Source organism: Amblyraja radiata, chromosome 15 (assembly GCF_010909765.2).
Source record: "Amblyraja radiata isolate CabotCenter1 chromosome 15, sAmbRad1.1.pri, whole genome shotgun sequence".
Lineage (NCBI taxonomy): Eukaryota > Metazoa > Chordata > Chondrichthyes > Rajiformes > Rajidae > Amblyraja > Amblyraja radiata.
The window spans coordinates 38,719,016-38,736,202 of NC_045970.1; the positions used below are offsets into that span (position 1 = coordinate 38,719,016).

The 17,187-nt window shown below is 42.4% G+C and overlaps 1 protein-coding gene across 1 annotated transcript in view; it reads left to right on the forward strand.

Annotated features, from left to right (window-relative positions):
* ubtd1 (ubiquitin domain containing 1) overlaps positions 1 to 17,187 on the forward strand; it is a 61,819-nt gene that overhangs the window by 39,369 nt on the left and 5,263 nt on the right. Inside the window, exon 2 of the mRNA XM_033034129.1 lies at positions 6,954 to 7,181. Within this exon, the coding sequence (XP_032890020.1) occupies positions 6,954 to 7,181 (228 nt within the window). The remainder of the gene's footprint in view (positions 1 to 6,953; positions 7,182 to 17,187) is intronic.

Here is a 17,187-nt window from a genome sequence, read left to right on the forward strand (position 1 = left end):
GCCGGCCCAGGTGCTCTGTCCAGCTGGGGTCCGGGGGAGGTGAGTGTCAGTGACCTGGGGATCGGGCATCGGAGCGGAGCCTTAGCCCGAGATTCATCCCCGCGGCTCTGGAGGTGGCAATAACGCCACCATTCACCCGGCCCGGTAAAACTCCATGGGGTGTGGACAGAGGGGCTGACGGACACAGAGCCGCCGGAGGTGAGGGTGGGAGTAGTGAGCGGTGCCTCGGGGGTGAGGGCGGGAGGTGTGAGTGTGTCTCACCTTTAGACTCTAAACTAAACTCCATTTTTTCCCAAATCATCCTGTGGGCCGATAGTTTGACAGCCCTGCTTGAAACCAATGCCCTTTCGTTCTTGTATCACATATCCTGGGAAAAAGACTATGCATTCACCTTATATATTTCCCTCATGGTTTTTACTCACCTCTAAAACTATTTTTGCATTAATTTGAATTTTCAGCAGCTGAGTGTCAAATGGAATCATTAGCACTGCAGAATTTCCCATTTTAAATAGTGTGCAATGTGCTTAAGCCTATCAAATTGTTCGATATTTTCAGGCAACCCACTGACAGAAAGCTATTCTCATTGGTGAGTGTGGAAGAGTGTGGAAGCCTTGGGCGAATTGAATTTTTCATGACTTTCTTAATTGAAAAAAAGTGTTTGAGCGTGAGAATACTGTGATCAGTGTGAGAGCATGAGAATCGAGTGTAATGCGTGATTCTCACGCTCAATGCGTGATTCTCACGCTCAATTCGTGAGTTGGCAGCCCTGTGTTTAGCTTGAAGGAAGTTCACACGATGGTTGCTGTTTTTTTCTTTAACTATAACATAGTTACTAAAACCCCAACCTGGTAAAGACTGCTGGTGAATGCTGAATGTGGAGGCTATTTCTCTTATAATGGCCAGAAAGCTTGACATTACCCGAATAATGTAACTTTGGATGGTGATTTGCAAAGTTGTGGTTGCAGTACTGCTAAATTGAGGCTTTTGATAAACTTGGTTGGGTTCAGTCTGCAAGGTAGCATGGGGGGGGGGGGGGGGGGGGGGTGGTTTAGAAGGGATGCATTGGGTTGGAAAGTTATTTAATGACTAAATATGTTGAGGGTAAAATCTATATCAGAGACTTTGTTTTCTTGTGCCAGCTTATTCCTGTCACTTCATGTGTATATGTACACCTGTTCCACCCAAACTTGTATATTTACTGCTGATAAATGCTGAATGCCTAAGACATTTGTCATAGCTTCCATGAAAGCTAGCAATAAAATTTTATGTGTTTTTCTATTTATATATCAATATGAGCTTTATTGAAAGTCTGTATTTAAAAAAAAAAAAATTTGATTTTGCACCTCACCTCTGCTTTTCCCAACTTTCCCCTCTCCAAATCTTTCCAGCAAATATTCACTTAGTTGGGCACATTTTCATTTGGCACCAACACCCCATGCCATTCTTGGGTGTTGGCAGAGCATTTGGTCTGATTGAGATAATGGCCATAAATTTAATATGTGTTCCTTTACTGTTACATGTTTCCATTATGTGAAATGGGAGCCTAGGCAGTGCACTTAAAAATAGTCCTGCTACGTTTTGTGTTGACAGTAGCAAGGGGGCAATGAAAGCGCTCCTCGCCTATGTCAGCCTATTACCTGCCAGCTTTGTCCTACCTCTCCCCTTTTCCAGCTTTCTTTCTCTCCCTTCCCTTTTCCCGCCCCCCTCAAACGTCACCTGTCTATGTTCTCCAGGGATGCTGCCTGACCTGCTGAGTTACTCCAGCACTTTTGTGAATGCAGCCACTTGCATCAAGGTGACCCGCTAGATTTTTAGCAGGACCTCGAGAGTTTGATAACAGATGTTTCAAGATATTTTTACTTGTAGAACAGACTAAATCTAAAGGCCATAAGTGACAGTCGGTGATACATGCAGAAAATCCGGGAGCAATTTGTTCACCCAAAAGGTAGTGAAATTCACATTGTTATGATGAGAAACAAAAATAAAAAGCACAGAGTATTTTAAAGGAAAGCTAGTTAATGAAGTAATATTGTAAATATGTACATGTGTAATCGTTCAAGATTGATGGAAAAATAATTCTGGGAGTTGCAAGCATCAAGATTAACATTTTTGAACCTTACTATTTCTCTGCTGAACACTTAGTCATACAGCATGGAAACAGACCCTTCTGCTTAGTTCGTCCATGCCAACCAAGATGCCCCATCTACACTAGTGCCACCTGCCTGCGTTTGACTCTAATCCCTTTAAACACTTCCTATCCTTGTACCTGTACAAATGTGTTATAATGTTATGATTACAATCAAACTATCCACAGTGTAGATAGAGTAAGAAACCCTGCCTCTTCTCAATGTAATTTAATCTGGAGACGGGCCATTCTATTTCCAGTTTGTTTGATTATTTATGGTCAAATTAGATCAGTGAAGAGATTGGCTTTGTTACTTTTTTTTAATTGGGATCAGAAGGACATTAATGTCGAGCCGAATTATGAGTACCAATAGCATTTTATACGATGCCTTTTGTAGGTGGATGTGTTCCAAAAAGCATAAGGCTAATGGAATGTTTGTCTGGAATTGAATTACTCGGGTCAAGAAATGCTTCACCCTGCAGATCCATGGTCGTGGTTAAATCCCATCTTGATCTTGCAGCTGACAGTAAATGTAGTTGGCCGTGGTCGGTGTGCAAATTTATCAAATGACTTGAGCAGTGAACATAGTTGCATAAGCTTTCATTATATGGACTTTGGATTTAGAAATTTGAGCTAATTGTGGTGTTTCAAATTAACTAATTCCTACGGGCAGAGCTACTTCATCTGGGAGACTCCAGAACAAGGTGTGTGTGGGGGGAGGGGGGGAGAGGTTTAATTTGAACATTGTATCTAGACCATTTATTTGCATAGTTGGAAAACCAACCCCCATAAATAATGGAAATCTCAAACTTAAAAGATACCTGGAACAATGCATGGATAGGAAAGATTGAGAGGGATATGGGACTGGTTTGAATGGGACACCATGGTCTGTTTGGTCGATTTGGGTCAAAGAGTCTGTTTCTGTGCTGTATCACTCTGACTTTAAATGCCTGTAACCTCTCCTCTAACAACAGAATTTCCCACTCTGTACAATATGGATGGCTTGATTCTGCTGGCTGGATAGCACATAACAAAAACTTTCCACTGAACTAAAGGATTTACACGATCACCATATTTATTTTACAATTAGTTTAAAAATATAGCAATTAGATAAGGGCATCAACCGACATGCATTAAAGCTTGGTAAAAATGTTATGACACAGATTCAACTTGATTATATAATCAAATACGCAAAGTTTCTAGACGTGGAAAAAAACGTTAAAAGTGAGCAGTTAATATGAATAGGATAATGGGGAAGGGATCAGCGCATTCAAAGTATCATTCTGTTTTGAACATTTATGAGATTCATGAAGAAAAAGTCCATAATGCAGGGATTTTTTTTTTAATGTTGCATTTATGTTGAGGGAGCATATCTGCATTAGTTCAGATTTTAAACTGGCTATTGTAGGCTAGGAACTTTGTGCCAAGTTCAGTTTTGGTCAATGTCTATGAATGCGGGCATTTTCCTGTTTCAGTGTGTCCAGGTAATTGTTAATGCTGCTCGAAATTTGCCACCTGGTCGACTTTCTCAGATTTTACACCCTCTCGTCATCTTCAATTACCATCACTTAAAAGACCTCCAATTTGACCCAGCAAGTGAGAATGAGCTTTTGTCGTAACCCAACTGTTGGCTTCATAAACCAGCCAGTCGTCTGTCTTTTTGCATGTTCAGAACACTGTGCCACCTTGCCTGCCCATCTGCTCACCACCCCAACCTCTCTTGCTGCCTGTCATTTATTTATTTTCCCTGCTGCAGCAAGTTCTTCAGAAGTGAAACCAAACGGTTCACTTCTCAGGCAACCCTGCAGGTTAGATGGAATCTATTTAGATATACTGTCAGAGTTTCACTTTGACTTTTAATCAGAAATCAGCACATCTGCAACATACTGGAAAGTCTGGTTACCTGAAGTCTTTGAATTTTGTTAAGTCTTAAGTGCTGTCATGTGCCAAGTTGGAAGATGAGATGTGAAAGGTTACAAACACGTCATCTTGTACTAGGCTATATATTTTATCTCTCACTATCCACTCTTGCAAGACGTGCTCTCAGATTAACAGGTCCTCTGTAAGGATCAGATATCTCCTTCATGGACCATGTGATTTCCCTGGCAAGCCTCCGCACAGGGGCATGCATTTCAAAAATCTTGAAGGCCATGAAAATAGGGTAGTGACTTAATTATGAATCAACACCGAATCGTTAATGACATTGCAGTTTCTTTTCCGTTGCAGCAACTTTGCAGGTCTCTTGACAATACACTCCATTGATGCGTATAAATGTATTGGCCAGTTTATGATGAGCGGAGATCTTCCAAGGTGTCTTGATCTGCTGATTTATCTTCATTAATGACCATCTCGGCATCTTGGCAGGACATCTTGGCAGGACAAATCAAAATAGGACGTACATGGTAAATGGTAGTGAGTTGAGGAATGCAGTTGAACAGAGGGATCTAGGAATAACTGTGCACAGTTCCCTGAAGGTGGAATCTCATGTAGATAGGGTGGTAAAGAAAGCTTTTGGTGTGCTGGCCTTTATAAATCAGAGCATTGAGTATAGAAGTTGGGATGTAATGTTAAAATTGTACAAGGCATTGGTGAGGCCAATTCTGGAATATGATGTACAATTTTGGTTGCCTAATTATAGGAAGGATGTCAACAAAATAGAGAGAGTACAGAGGAGATTTACTAGAATGTTGCCTGGGTTTCAGCAACTAAGTTACAAAGGTTGAACAAGTTAGGTCTTTATTCTTTGGAGCGCAGAAGGTTAAGGGGGGACTTGATAGAGGTCTTTAAAATGATGAGAGGGATAGACAGAGTTGACGTGGATAAGCTTTTCCCATTGAGAGTAGGGAAGATTCAAACATGAGGACATGACTTGAGAATTAAGGGACAGAAGTTTAGGGGTAACATGAGGGGGAACTTCTTTACTCAGAGAGCGGTAGCTGTGTGGAATGAGCTCCCAGTGGAAGTCGTGGAGGCAGGTTCGGTTTTATCATTTAAAAATAAATTGGATAGGTATATGGACAGGAAAGGAATGGAGGGTTATGGTATGAGTGCAGGTAGATGGGACTAGGGGAGAATAAGTGTTCGGCACGGACTAGAAGAGCCGAGTTGGTCTGTTTCCGTGCTGTAATTGTTATATGGTTATCTCAACCCATTGTACCAGGTCAACCTGGGCTGCAAAGATCGCAGTGAGGCATCAGTATGTTGGCACACTTTGCCAAGTCAGCAGCTGCTCTCCGCTTGTCTGCCTGATGCTTCAAGATTTAAGGTTTTTCCATGTGTAGATTGCCAGATGCAAATTAATAAGGTGCCACCTTGAAGGTCATTGCAGAAAATAATAGCTCATTGATCTGACTTTAGTTTAGAGAGAGACAGCATGGAAATAAGTCCTTCGGCCCATCTAGTCCACATCAACTATCAATCGTTAGTTCACACCAGTTCTGTTATCCACTCCCTACACGCTCGGGGCAATTTTTTTAAGAGGCAAATTAACCTACAAACCCACACGTCTTTGGGATGTAAGAAACCGGAGCACCTGTGGAAAACTCGAGTGGTAAAAGCCCCGCAACACTGCTCTCTCTCCCCATCCCCCCCCCCCACTCAGAACAAGGGCAGCGTCCCCCTAGTCCTCACCTTCCACCCCACTAGCCGTTACATACAACAAATCGTCCTCCATTTTCGCCACCTCCAACGTGACCCCACCACTCACTACATCTTCCCATTTCCCACCCTGTCTGCTTTCCGCAAAGACCGCTCCCTCCGTAACTCCTGCTCAATTCTTCCCTTCCCACCCGCACTACCCCCTCCCCAGGCACTTTCCCTTCCAATCGCAGGAGATGCTAAACTTGTCGCTTTACATCCCCCCTCGACTCCATTCAAGGACCCAAGCAGTCCTTCCAGGTGCGACAGAATTTCACCTGCACCTCCTCCAACCTCATCTATTGCATCCGCTGCTCTAGATGTCAGCTAATCTACATCGGTGAGACCAAGCGTACGCTTGGCGATCATTTTGCCAAACACCTCCGCTCGGTCCGCATTAACCAACCTGATCTCCCTGTAGCTCAGCACTTCAACTCCCCCTCCCATTCCGAATCTGACCTTTCTGTCCTGGGCCTCCTCCATGGCCAGAGTGAGCACCACCGGAAATTGGAGGAGCAGCACCTCGTATTCCGCTTGGGCAGTTTACACCCCAGCGGCTTGAACATTGACTTCTCCAATTTCCGGTAGCCCTTGTTGTCTCCTCCCCTTCCCAGCTCTCCCTCAGCCCTCTGGCTGCTCTTCCTTTCTTCTTCCCCCCCCCCCCCCCCCCTCACCCTGCATCAGTTTGAAGAAGGGTTTCGGCCCGAAACGTTGACATTTCCTTCGCTCCATAGATGCTGCTGCACCCGCTGAGTTTCTCCAGCACTTTTGTCGGCCATGATTTCGAATGGTAGACCTCATCCAAGTTGCCAAATTGGCCTACTTTGGCTCCCTAGAATTTGTTTCCTGCCCTTACAATTCAACTTTCTACAAATGGATGTATCTGGGTCATCAAAGGGAGTAGCGTAGCCATATAGTATGCTTGGATCATCACCCTTTCCAACGCAGTGATAAAATTACAAGCCTCTCCTGGTTTTGTGCTAGTGCCACAATTAGTGATGTCTGGTTAGTGGCCATATTGAATACACATAAAAAAGGTTATTGTTTCTAGAATGAAAGTCCAATTGTACTTGTTTGCCAAGATTTAATATGAATGACCTGATACTGTCTCTTTTTGGCAACAAATTAAATATTGCTTTTCTTACCCAAGTCTGCGGCAAGATTTTTATTGCTGATTTATGATTCTTTTCAGGTCGTAACGAGCCTCTAAAAAAGGAGAGACCAAAATGGAAGAGCGATTATCCTATGACTGATGGCCAGCTGAGGAGTAAAAGGGACGAATTCTGGGATACAGCACCTGCATTTGAGGGTCGTAAAGAAATCTGGGATGCTCTTAAGGCAGCTGCCTATGCCATCGAATGCAATGATCTCGAGCTGGCTCAGGCTATTGTAGACGGTGCCAGTATCATCTTGCCACATGGTAAGTGCAACAGTGAAACGTGTAACATGATTTTGCATCCGTTCTCTTTACTACATCCAGTGAAACCACATGCATTGTCAGGAAACTTCCTAGTTTTACCGACATGGAATTTCTTTCTGTCTTGGCTGTTTGCTCAGTCTAAATTCAAATGGGTAAAACCTCAGAGTTAAATTTTTTTAATCACCCGAATATTTCCTATTTTTCTCTCCCAATATTGAAACTTATCACCTTGAAAGTTGTTAACGAGGCAAAATAGTCTTGGACGGCTGTGCTAATCGGTTAGAAAGCAATCGTAGCATTCACAGTAGCTGCGGCATTCACAGCATGAAGTTGCATGTTTCCACTAGTGTGAAACTCTAGAACCAAGAGGACACAGCCTCAGAATAAAAGGATGCATCTTTAAAAAGGAGATGACGAATTTCTTTAGTCAGTGGGTGGTCAATCTGGAATTCATTGCCACAGACTGAGGAGGCCAAATATTGGGTATTTCTAAGGCAGAGATTTATATGGGTTGGTATGGGTGTCAGGGGTAATGGGGAGAAGGCTGGAGAACGGGGTTAAAACATAGAAAACATAGAAACGTTGGAAAAATAGGTGCAGGAGTAGGCCATTCGGCCCTTTGAGCCAGCACTGCCATCCAATATTGCTGATCATCTAAAATCAGTACTCCGTTCCTGCTTTTTCTCCATATCCCTTGATTCCTTTAGCCCCAAGAGCTAATTCTAACTCTCTCTTGAAAACATTCTTTGAATAGGCCTCCACTGCCTTCTGTGGCAGAGAATTCCACAGATTCACAACTCTCTGGGTGAAGACATTTTTCCTCATCTGTCCTAAATGGCCTACCCCTTATTCTTAAACTGTGACACTTGTTACCCCCAACTTTCGGGAACATTTTTCCTGCATCTTGCCTGTCCAATCCTTTAAGAATTTTATATATTTCTATAAGATCCCCTCTCGTCCATCCAAATTCCAATAAATACAAGCCCAGTCGACCCATTCTTTCATCATGTCAGTTCCGCCATCCCACGATTTAACCTTGTGAACCTACCCTGCACTCCCTCAAAAGCAATAATGTCTTTCCTCAAATTAGGAGACCAAAATTGCACACAATACTTTAGGTGCCCTGTACAACTGCAGTAGGACCTCCTTGTTCCTAAACTCAAATACTCTCGCAATGAAGGCCAACATGCCATTAGCTTTCTTCGCTGCCTGGTGTACCTGCATGCATACTTTCAGTGACTGATGTACAAACACACCCACCTCACGTTTCACCTCCCATTTTCCTAATCTAACACAATTCAGATAATAACCTGCCTTCCTGTTCTTGCCACCAAAGTGGATAACCTCTCATTTATCCACTTTGTACTGCATTTGCCATGCATCTGCCCACTCACCCAACCTGTCCAAGTCACCCTGCAGCCTCATAGCATCCTCATTGCAGCTCACGCTGCCACCCAGCTTTGTGTCATCCACAGACTTGGAGATATCACATTTAATTCCCTCATCTAAATCATTAATATATATTGTAAATAACTGGGGTGGGTCCCAGCACCTAGCCTTGCAACACCCCACTAGTCACTGCCTGCCATTCTGAAAAGGACCCATTAATTCCAACTCTTTTCTTCCTATCTGCCAACCAGTTCTCTATCCATGTCAATACCCTACCCCCAATACCATGTACTCTAACTTGGCACACTAATCTCTTGTGTGGGACCATGTCAAAGGGTTTTTGAAAGTCCAGAGACACCACATCCACTGGCTCTCCCTTATCCATTCTACTTGTTACATCCTCAAAAAATTCCAGGTGATTAGTCAAGCATGATTTCCCCTTCATAAATCCATGCTGAGTGTGACCGATCCTGTCACTGCTTTCCAAATGTGCTGCTAAAATATCTTTAATAATCGACGAGCAACTTCCCCGCTACCAATGTAAGGCTAACTGGTCTATAATTCCCTCTCTATACTGGTCTATAATGTTTTCTCTCTCCCTCCTTTCTTAAAAAGTGGGATTACATTGGCTACCCTGCACTCCACAGGAACTGATCCAGTCGAGAGAGCATTGCAAAATGATCACCAATGCATCCACGATTTCTAGGGCAATCTCCTTGAGTACTCTGGGATGCAGACCATCAGGCCCTGGGGATTTATCTGCCTTCAGTCCCAACACCATTACCTAACACAATTTCCTAACTAATAGAAACATAGAAACATAGAAAATAGGTGCAGGAGTAGGCCATTCGGCCATTCGGCCCTTCGAGCCTGCACCGCCATTCGATATGATCATGGCTGATCATCCAACTCAGTATCCCATCCCTGCCTTCGCTCCATACCCCCTGATCCCTTTTGCCACAAGGGCCACATCTAACTCCCTCTTAAATATAGCCAATGAACTGGCCTCAACTACCTTCTGTGGCAGAGAATTCCACAGATTCACCACTCTCTGTGTAAAAAATGATTTTCTCATCTCGGTCCTAAAAGACTTCCCTCTTATCCTTAAACTGTGACCCCTAGTTCTGGACTTCCCCAACATCGGGAATAATCTTCCTGCATCTAGCCTATCCAACCCCTTAAGAATTTTGTAAGTTTCTATAAGATTGGTCCCGTAGTATTTCTGGGAGATTGTTTGTGCCTTCCTTAGTGAAGAACCAAAGTACTTGTTTAACTGTTCTGCCATTTCCTTGTTTCCCATTATAAATTCACCTGTCTCTGATTGGAAGGGACTTACAATAGACGGGCTGAATTGCCTACGTCTTCCCCCCTGAATTCGTGAGCATGAGAATTGGGCCACTTAACTCCTTAATCTGACAAAGGGTCCCGACACAAAACGTCGCGTATCAATGTTCTTCAGAGATGCTGGCTGACTCGCTGAGTTACTCCAATACTTTGTGTCTTTTGTAAACCAGCAGTTCCTTGTTTCTTGCTCCTTAATCCTCAATTTAAGAAAACTGCAACTAATCTGCTTGTTACAATTCTTAATTCCTGTCAACTTGCTGCAACCTGCCCAGCTCCTACTTATCAAGAATCTGACTATTTGTAAAATATTCAGGCTGTTTCCACCACCCTTTGAGGAAATGTTCCAAAACCTCATGACCCCCTCGAATGTCTGAGATGGGCAATGTCTTATTTTTAAATAGACCCCTTGATCCTAGAAATATCCTCTCCATTTCCACTTGGCAATGCCTCTGAGAATCTTGCTTTTTAACCAAGACCTCTATGGACTACTCGATTGAATTTGTGTATTTTCCGCTGACTAAATAGCACGCAACAAAAAGCTTTTCACTGTACCTCAGTGCATGTGTCAATAAACTAAAACTCTTGCTGTTCCAAAACCTTTGCCTGTCCAATCTATCTTCATGGGATCGTTCAGACAGGGTTTCAAACTTTGAACTATTTTGGCAGCATTGAGCTGAGCAACTCTTGTATCACTGCTATGCAGTCATGTGCTAGTTCTAAAATTCCACAAGGTGTTTCCTGTCCTCCTTGCCCATCAACTCCATATTTACTAGGCTACACTCCATATGTCCCAGGGAACATTTTTCAAATGTGTCCTTGGCTGTCTTATCAACAGCTTTCTAAGCTTGCACGCATACTGCAGTGTTTGCACTTGGCAGATCTTTGCCATTGCTGTCGCCTGTCCTGTGGAACGCTCTGCGTTTTGTTTGACTATTTACCACTTCACTGTAAAAGTTAACTTTCGGATCCCAACCCAAAACGTGGCCTATCCATGTTCCGCTGAGTTGCTCCAGCACTTTGTGTCTTATTTTGCAAACCAGAACCTGTAGTTCATTTGTATCTGAAAGCTAACTTTTTGACTATTCTTTATCCCGATTCCCCCAATCTTTACACTCCTAAGTATTTGAGTGCTTTGTGAGTTGCAGCATGCCATTGAATTCTGGCGAAGCATTACTGACTAATGGCAATAGTTTAGTGAAACACTTTGTCCATAATATGAACTACTTCTCAGAAAGTACCTCTTTACACGCTAACTTGGTCTGCAATCAGTGAAAACGTTGAATTTTGTCTCCACAAGTACTTAGCTATGTGATCTGAACACGAAAACATGTGACTGCAGGGGGAAAATGTGATGGAACAAGGCTGATGCAGGTTTTTAGAAATATTTCATAAGCAGCTTGACATCTGCTTCGGAATATTTTGGAGTCTACTGGAATTAAGAAACTGGTGATTTCTGATGACTACTTTTGGTTATCATTGCTTTTATAAATGAGTGTGGAAAACATGCTTTAACATGTAGGAAAGATCTGTGAATGCTAGCTCTATCTTTGCTTTAACATGATGCGGGATATTATATTTGTCAATCCCTGATGTGCAATGCTTTCATCACAAGCAATTTCTGAGTAATGTAGATTCCTGCTGGACTAGTAATATGCATCCAAGCCACAAGTAAAAAAAAACAACAAAAAAATCAACTTTCTCTCTCGATGTACATTTAATTAAGTCAGGAAAATTGTTAACAGATGCTTTGCACATGCATCTGCACTCTAACTAGATGTGTATCGAGTGTTGGAGAAGAGTTCAAAATTTAGTTTTAAAATTGGCATTTTAATTTTGTGAACACCTGATTTTCACAGTTTCTCGGTTCTCATTTCTGGGCACAGCAGGTAAACTGAGACTAAGGATATGATCCCTTCATGATTTCCTTTAAATTTTCTGACCAGGAGACAAAAAACAGACACAAAATGCTGAAGTAACTCAGCGGGTTCAGTCAGCATCTCTGGAGAAAAAGAATCTGAAGTTTCTGGTCGAGACCCTTCTTCAGTTTGAAGAAAGGTCTTGACCCGAAACGTCACCCATTCCTTCTCTCCAGAGATGCTGCCTGACCCGCTGAGTTACTCCAGCATTTTGTGTCTACCTTGCATCACACCATGCAGATTGTAGTGTTGCAGCTACAGGGGAATTGCAGGTAAAGGAAAGAGTGCAATACCTCAACTATGTAGATTAGGGGTTGGGGAATATATCCTTGCTTTACAAGAGGTCTGTTCATGAGTCTGAAAGTGGGGAATAAGCTGTCCTTGAACTTAAATGTTTGAATTCCATTTCAATAAAAATTTAACAATGTGTTTAAAACAAGATTTCTCAGAAACGTTCAGGCAGTTTTATCAGTTCAACTGACTCGTTTATTTTATTGGTTGAATAAATGAGCTTTTAGACTTTTTTTTTACATGAGGTAATCTTTGGATGCCTGGCCAGTTTGCATCTTGTTGATTTTGAGCTTTTGTGATATTGTTTTGAGCCAGCTAGTAACAAGACAATTTGCAGTGTTTTGCAAAATGTAATCTATTGTATAGGGCAAAACTAGCTTAGAGGCACTAACTTTTATGAGAACTTTTATCAGAGTTATCAGAACTTTTACTTATAACTGGTACCACAGCTGTCATAAAGCTCTGTCAATAGTGGCAGGGTTGTGCACAAACCCTGGTGAGGAAATAGCAGATTTAAAACCAAGCTTTTGACCACGCCGTAACAAAGAGTGTAAGCCCTTAACATTTATGGTTGAGACAAGTCTCGCACTTGGCTGAGATTTATTAATGTCCAGCCAAGGTGTAGTGAGTTAAGTCTCGTAAAGAGGTAAGGTTGTAGTCTTTGGAACTCTTTCTCAAAGGGTCGTGGAAGCAGTCTTTATTTGTGAGATATTTGGTAGGCAAGACGCAAAAGATTGGCACGGATAGTCAAAGATGTGGAGATAAGGTTGCATTTGGGATTTTATTAAACAGCCACGCTGATTGGAGAGGAGTGATCCTGATTCTTGTGTTTGTAATATAATAGTCTTAATGCATCTTAACATCTTAATGCATTTCCTGTTCTTGTTTGTCATTGCGCATTTGTAATGGAAACAGCCTATCTGTCTGGGTCATATTGTGCATTTGTACATCTTACCACCTTAGTGGCATGTTAACTACTTTATTTTCTGGAAAATTCCAATGTTTACAAGGTGGAGAAACCCTGACCCTTCTAATTGCTGTTGCCAGATTGCAGAACATTTCACTCTTACTTAAATGTGACAAATAACAAAGGACTTCAAACTATCTCCGGCATCTGCACCCTGATCTAGTGTGACTCCCGCCTCGGTGTGGAGGAGAATAGTGTTTTGTTTATTTGTGCTGTTGTGATTCATAAGGGACTCGTGCCCTGAACAAATATTTAGTGAGCTGGTAGCTGTATAAAGTCTAATCGAGTACCTTGTGCTCCAGGTACTATTTTCCTTCCCTATTCATATAAATAAACACGGTGTCAGTCAATGGCCCCTATGCCAGCTGCACTATTAAATAAAATCATGGTTAATCTTTACTTCAGCATTATTTTCCTGCACCGGCTTCAAATCTTCTGATTTTTGTTTCGTAAAACAAACACACTTTCCCACCAGCACCCATTCTCCCCCTCATAACCCGAGCATCATTATTGGAGAATCCCAGTATGAATGCAAGTGATTCCAACTTGGACAGTGTACAGTAATAGATGCCGATATACAGATGCAAGGGAAAATCTGGAGATCATTTCTTTTAATAGTACCAATCTTGGAATCCCTTGAGGCAAGGGATTTATTTTAAACTGTTGGGATTTTTTTTTGCTAATAGCATGCTGAGTAAAAACAAGTGATGCAGGATTATTGGAAAAGAGTCACTAAATGATAAGATCATGAGAGGATAGACAGACACAAAGCTGGATTAACTCAACGGGACAGGCAGCATTTCTGAAGAGAAGAAATGGGTGATGTTTCGGGTCGAGACCCTTCAGACTGGTTAGGGATAAGGGAAACGACGGATATAGCTGGTGGAGAGATAAAGAACAATGAATAAAAGATATGCAGAAATGTAATGGTGATAAAGGAAACAGGCCATTATTAGCTATTTGTAGGGTGAAAACGAGAAGCTAATGCGACTTGGGTGGCGGAGGGATAGAGAGAGAGGGAATGCCAGGGTTACCTGAAGTGAGAGAAATCAATATTCATACCACTGGGCAGTAAGCTGCCCAAGCGAAATATGAGATGCTGTTCCTCCAATTTGCATTTAGCCTCACTCAGACAATGGAGGAGACCTAGGACTGAAAGGTCTGTGTAGGAATGGGAAGGAGAATTAAAGATCATGAGACGAATAGATAGGGTAAATGCTCAATCTTTGCCCCAGAGTAGGGGAATCAAGAAGCAGGGGAAACAGAGGACATGGGTTTAAGGTGAGGGGTGAAGTATTTAATGGGTATCTAGGGGGCAACGTTTTAACACAAAGGGTAGATATATGGAACAAGCTTCCAGAGGAGGTAGTTGAGGGCAGGTACTATCTTGACATTAAAAAAAAAAAACATTTGAACAGGCACAAGGTATGGGATAAGGTTAATGGGATATGGGCCAAATGCAGGCAGGTGGAACTAGTGTAGATGGGGCATGTTAGCCGGTGTAAGCAAGCTGGGCAGATGAGCCTGGTTCTACACTGATTCTGGTTAATCAGAGAGGTCCTGGAAAACATTGTTTTGGAAAGAAAATGTAACTGAGTATGTGTGGTTTGCATTTTTGCATTTGGGTATTGATTCAGTAGATCACTGAGGTTTTCTTTAGCGATTGTTCTATTTTGGAGAATGATGAATGGAACAAGGAAATAAAACATTCATAAACAAAAGCAGATGTTGATTTTACAAAAAAAATCAATTGTTGGAGTAACTCAGCAGGTCTGAAGAAGTGTCCCAACCTGTAACTCCGCTTACCCATGTTTTCCAGAGATGCTCTCTCACCCGCTGAGTTACTCCAGCACTTTTTTTTTTAAAGAGAAATTCATTAAGGTTAATGGCGTTGCCAGTTCTGCTTGCACTTTTTTGCAAAGGCAATTCGCACATCTGAAGAAGGATCTTAACCCGAAACATTATGATAATCGTGAAAAGCCTAGATAAAATGGATGCGAAGAAGATGTTTCCACTAGTGGGAAATTCTAGGACCAGAGCCTCAAAATAAAAGGACACTGCTTTAGACAGGATTTGAGGAGGAATTTCTTCAGTATGGTGAATCTGTGGAATTCATTGCCACAAAAGGCTTGTTGGGCTGAATGACCTAATTCTGCTAATGAATTTTATGAACTTATCACCTATCCATGTTCTCAAGAGATGCTGCCTGAGCCGCTGAGTTACTCCTGCAATTTGTGTCCTTTTGTGTATTAACCTGCATCTCCAGTTCTCCAGTTTACATATCACCCCCTGCACTGTTCAGTTTCAATTGAGCTCTTCAGTAAAGTTGGCTGGGTTAAAATTTATAGGCCAGGTGTGAGCAGTATCTCCACATTGGTCAAACTAGAACTGCACTCAAAATTATGTTTCTCGTAATATAATGCTGTCACCAATTTCTGTAAAGTATAACTAACGTGCAAGGTTAATTTGGTCTGTCAAACAGATGCAGACAGGTTAGGGAACTGGTCCAATGACTCATTCCATCGTCTCACAACTCAAAAAAAATCCTGCATCCACGCTCCTTTGTCAAATCAAATTATTCTTGACCCTCCCTTCAAGACTGTCCGCTCCCACTGTCTCTCCCCCACTCCCCCTCTCACTCCTTATTTAATCATGCACTGCCAAAAAAACACATTGGTCTAGGAAATCCCGTGCCTGTAAACATTGCAATGTTGAGAAAGCTCCCTGCAAAACCACGAGTTTGAAGATGTTGATCTACCAGGTCTGGGTGTATTTTGAACCTAACTGTGGAAGCAATGGTGATCTCCCCACTGTTTCTGTGAATTCTGCAGTTTTAGATCACCAACCTACAAACGCCCCACCCCCCCAAACCTTTTCTTTCCACTTTCTTCCCTGTGCCCCTCATGGATTTTAGTCTATTTCCTACCCTCCCTTCCCATCCACTTCCAACTATATTCCTTTCTCTAGCTTCACATTCACACCTCTTCTATCTTCGGGTTCCTCATCTCACTTTTTGTCTTTTCACCTCTGAACTTTGTCCAAAATCTGCCAATCAACCCTCCTGTATCCACCTATCACTTGCCAGGCTGTCCTGCCCCTCCTCTCTTCAAGGTTTTTCCACTCCTTCCCCTTCCCCCCCCCCCCCCCCCCCCCACCACAATCAGTAGGAAGAAGGGGCCCAACCCAAAATGTCGCCTATCCAGACCTGATGAGTTACTACAGTACTTTGTGTGTTTTTGTGTCGGCCAGAAGCTGCAGTTCCTTATGACATCGCTTCAGTGGTGTTTGGCTCTAACTGGTACAATCTCAGAGTCCTTGAAGATGACTTTACTCGATCGAGTCCCTTGAAGTGTTTGTTGTGCATATTAGCTCTTCTTTTAATTGGATGTGTAGGTGTTTGGCAATAAGCTTGAAACTAGTCATTGTTTGATCCAGAGTTCTCAAAACTGGATTATGATTGAGCAAACTATTCCGCTGAGCCCCCTCAAGGGGCACCTTTCTCCTGACGCTCAGTCTGAAGGAGGGTGTCAATCCGAAACGTCACCTACTCCTTTTCTCCAGAGATGCTGTCTGACCAGCTGAGTTACTCCAGCTTTTTGTCGGTCTATGGTTGAGCAAACCTTTGTCCAAGCAGGGTACAGGCAGCAGAGTTTTAGATGGAATGGGAATGGGAGGTTGTCCAGGAACCACAGGAATATTAAAGGCTGGAGACAACAGATGCTGTAAACTATCCCAGTGGTATGTATGTATGTTGAAATGACTCCATCTTGCTGTGCAGACAGATCGCAGGATAGCATTCTTGCATGATTCACCTCCAATTTAAAATAAAATCAATTGTGCTGGCTGCCTCCACTACTTTAAGTTTAGCGATGTTATTATTTTTAACATGGTAGTCATAAATCTTGTTTGAGCTAGAATATATCTTGGTCGGCATGGATGAGTTGGGCGAAGGGTCTTTTCTGTGCCCTATAAATATAACTTGTCCAGATGTTTTGGTGAGTAAACATACCACCCAGTGTTGCATTGAAGCTTGACAAACTAGCTAAATGAAGGGGTCTTATTTGGTTTATCAGTATTTTGGCCCAAAAGCCAAATAATC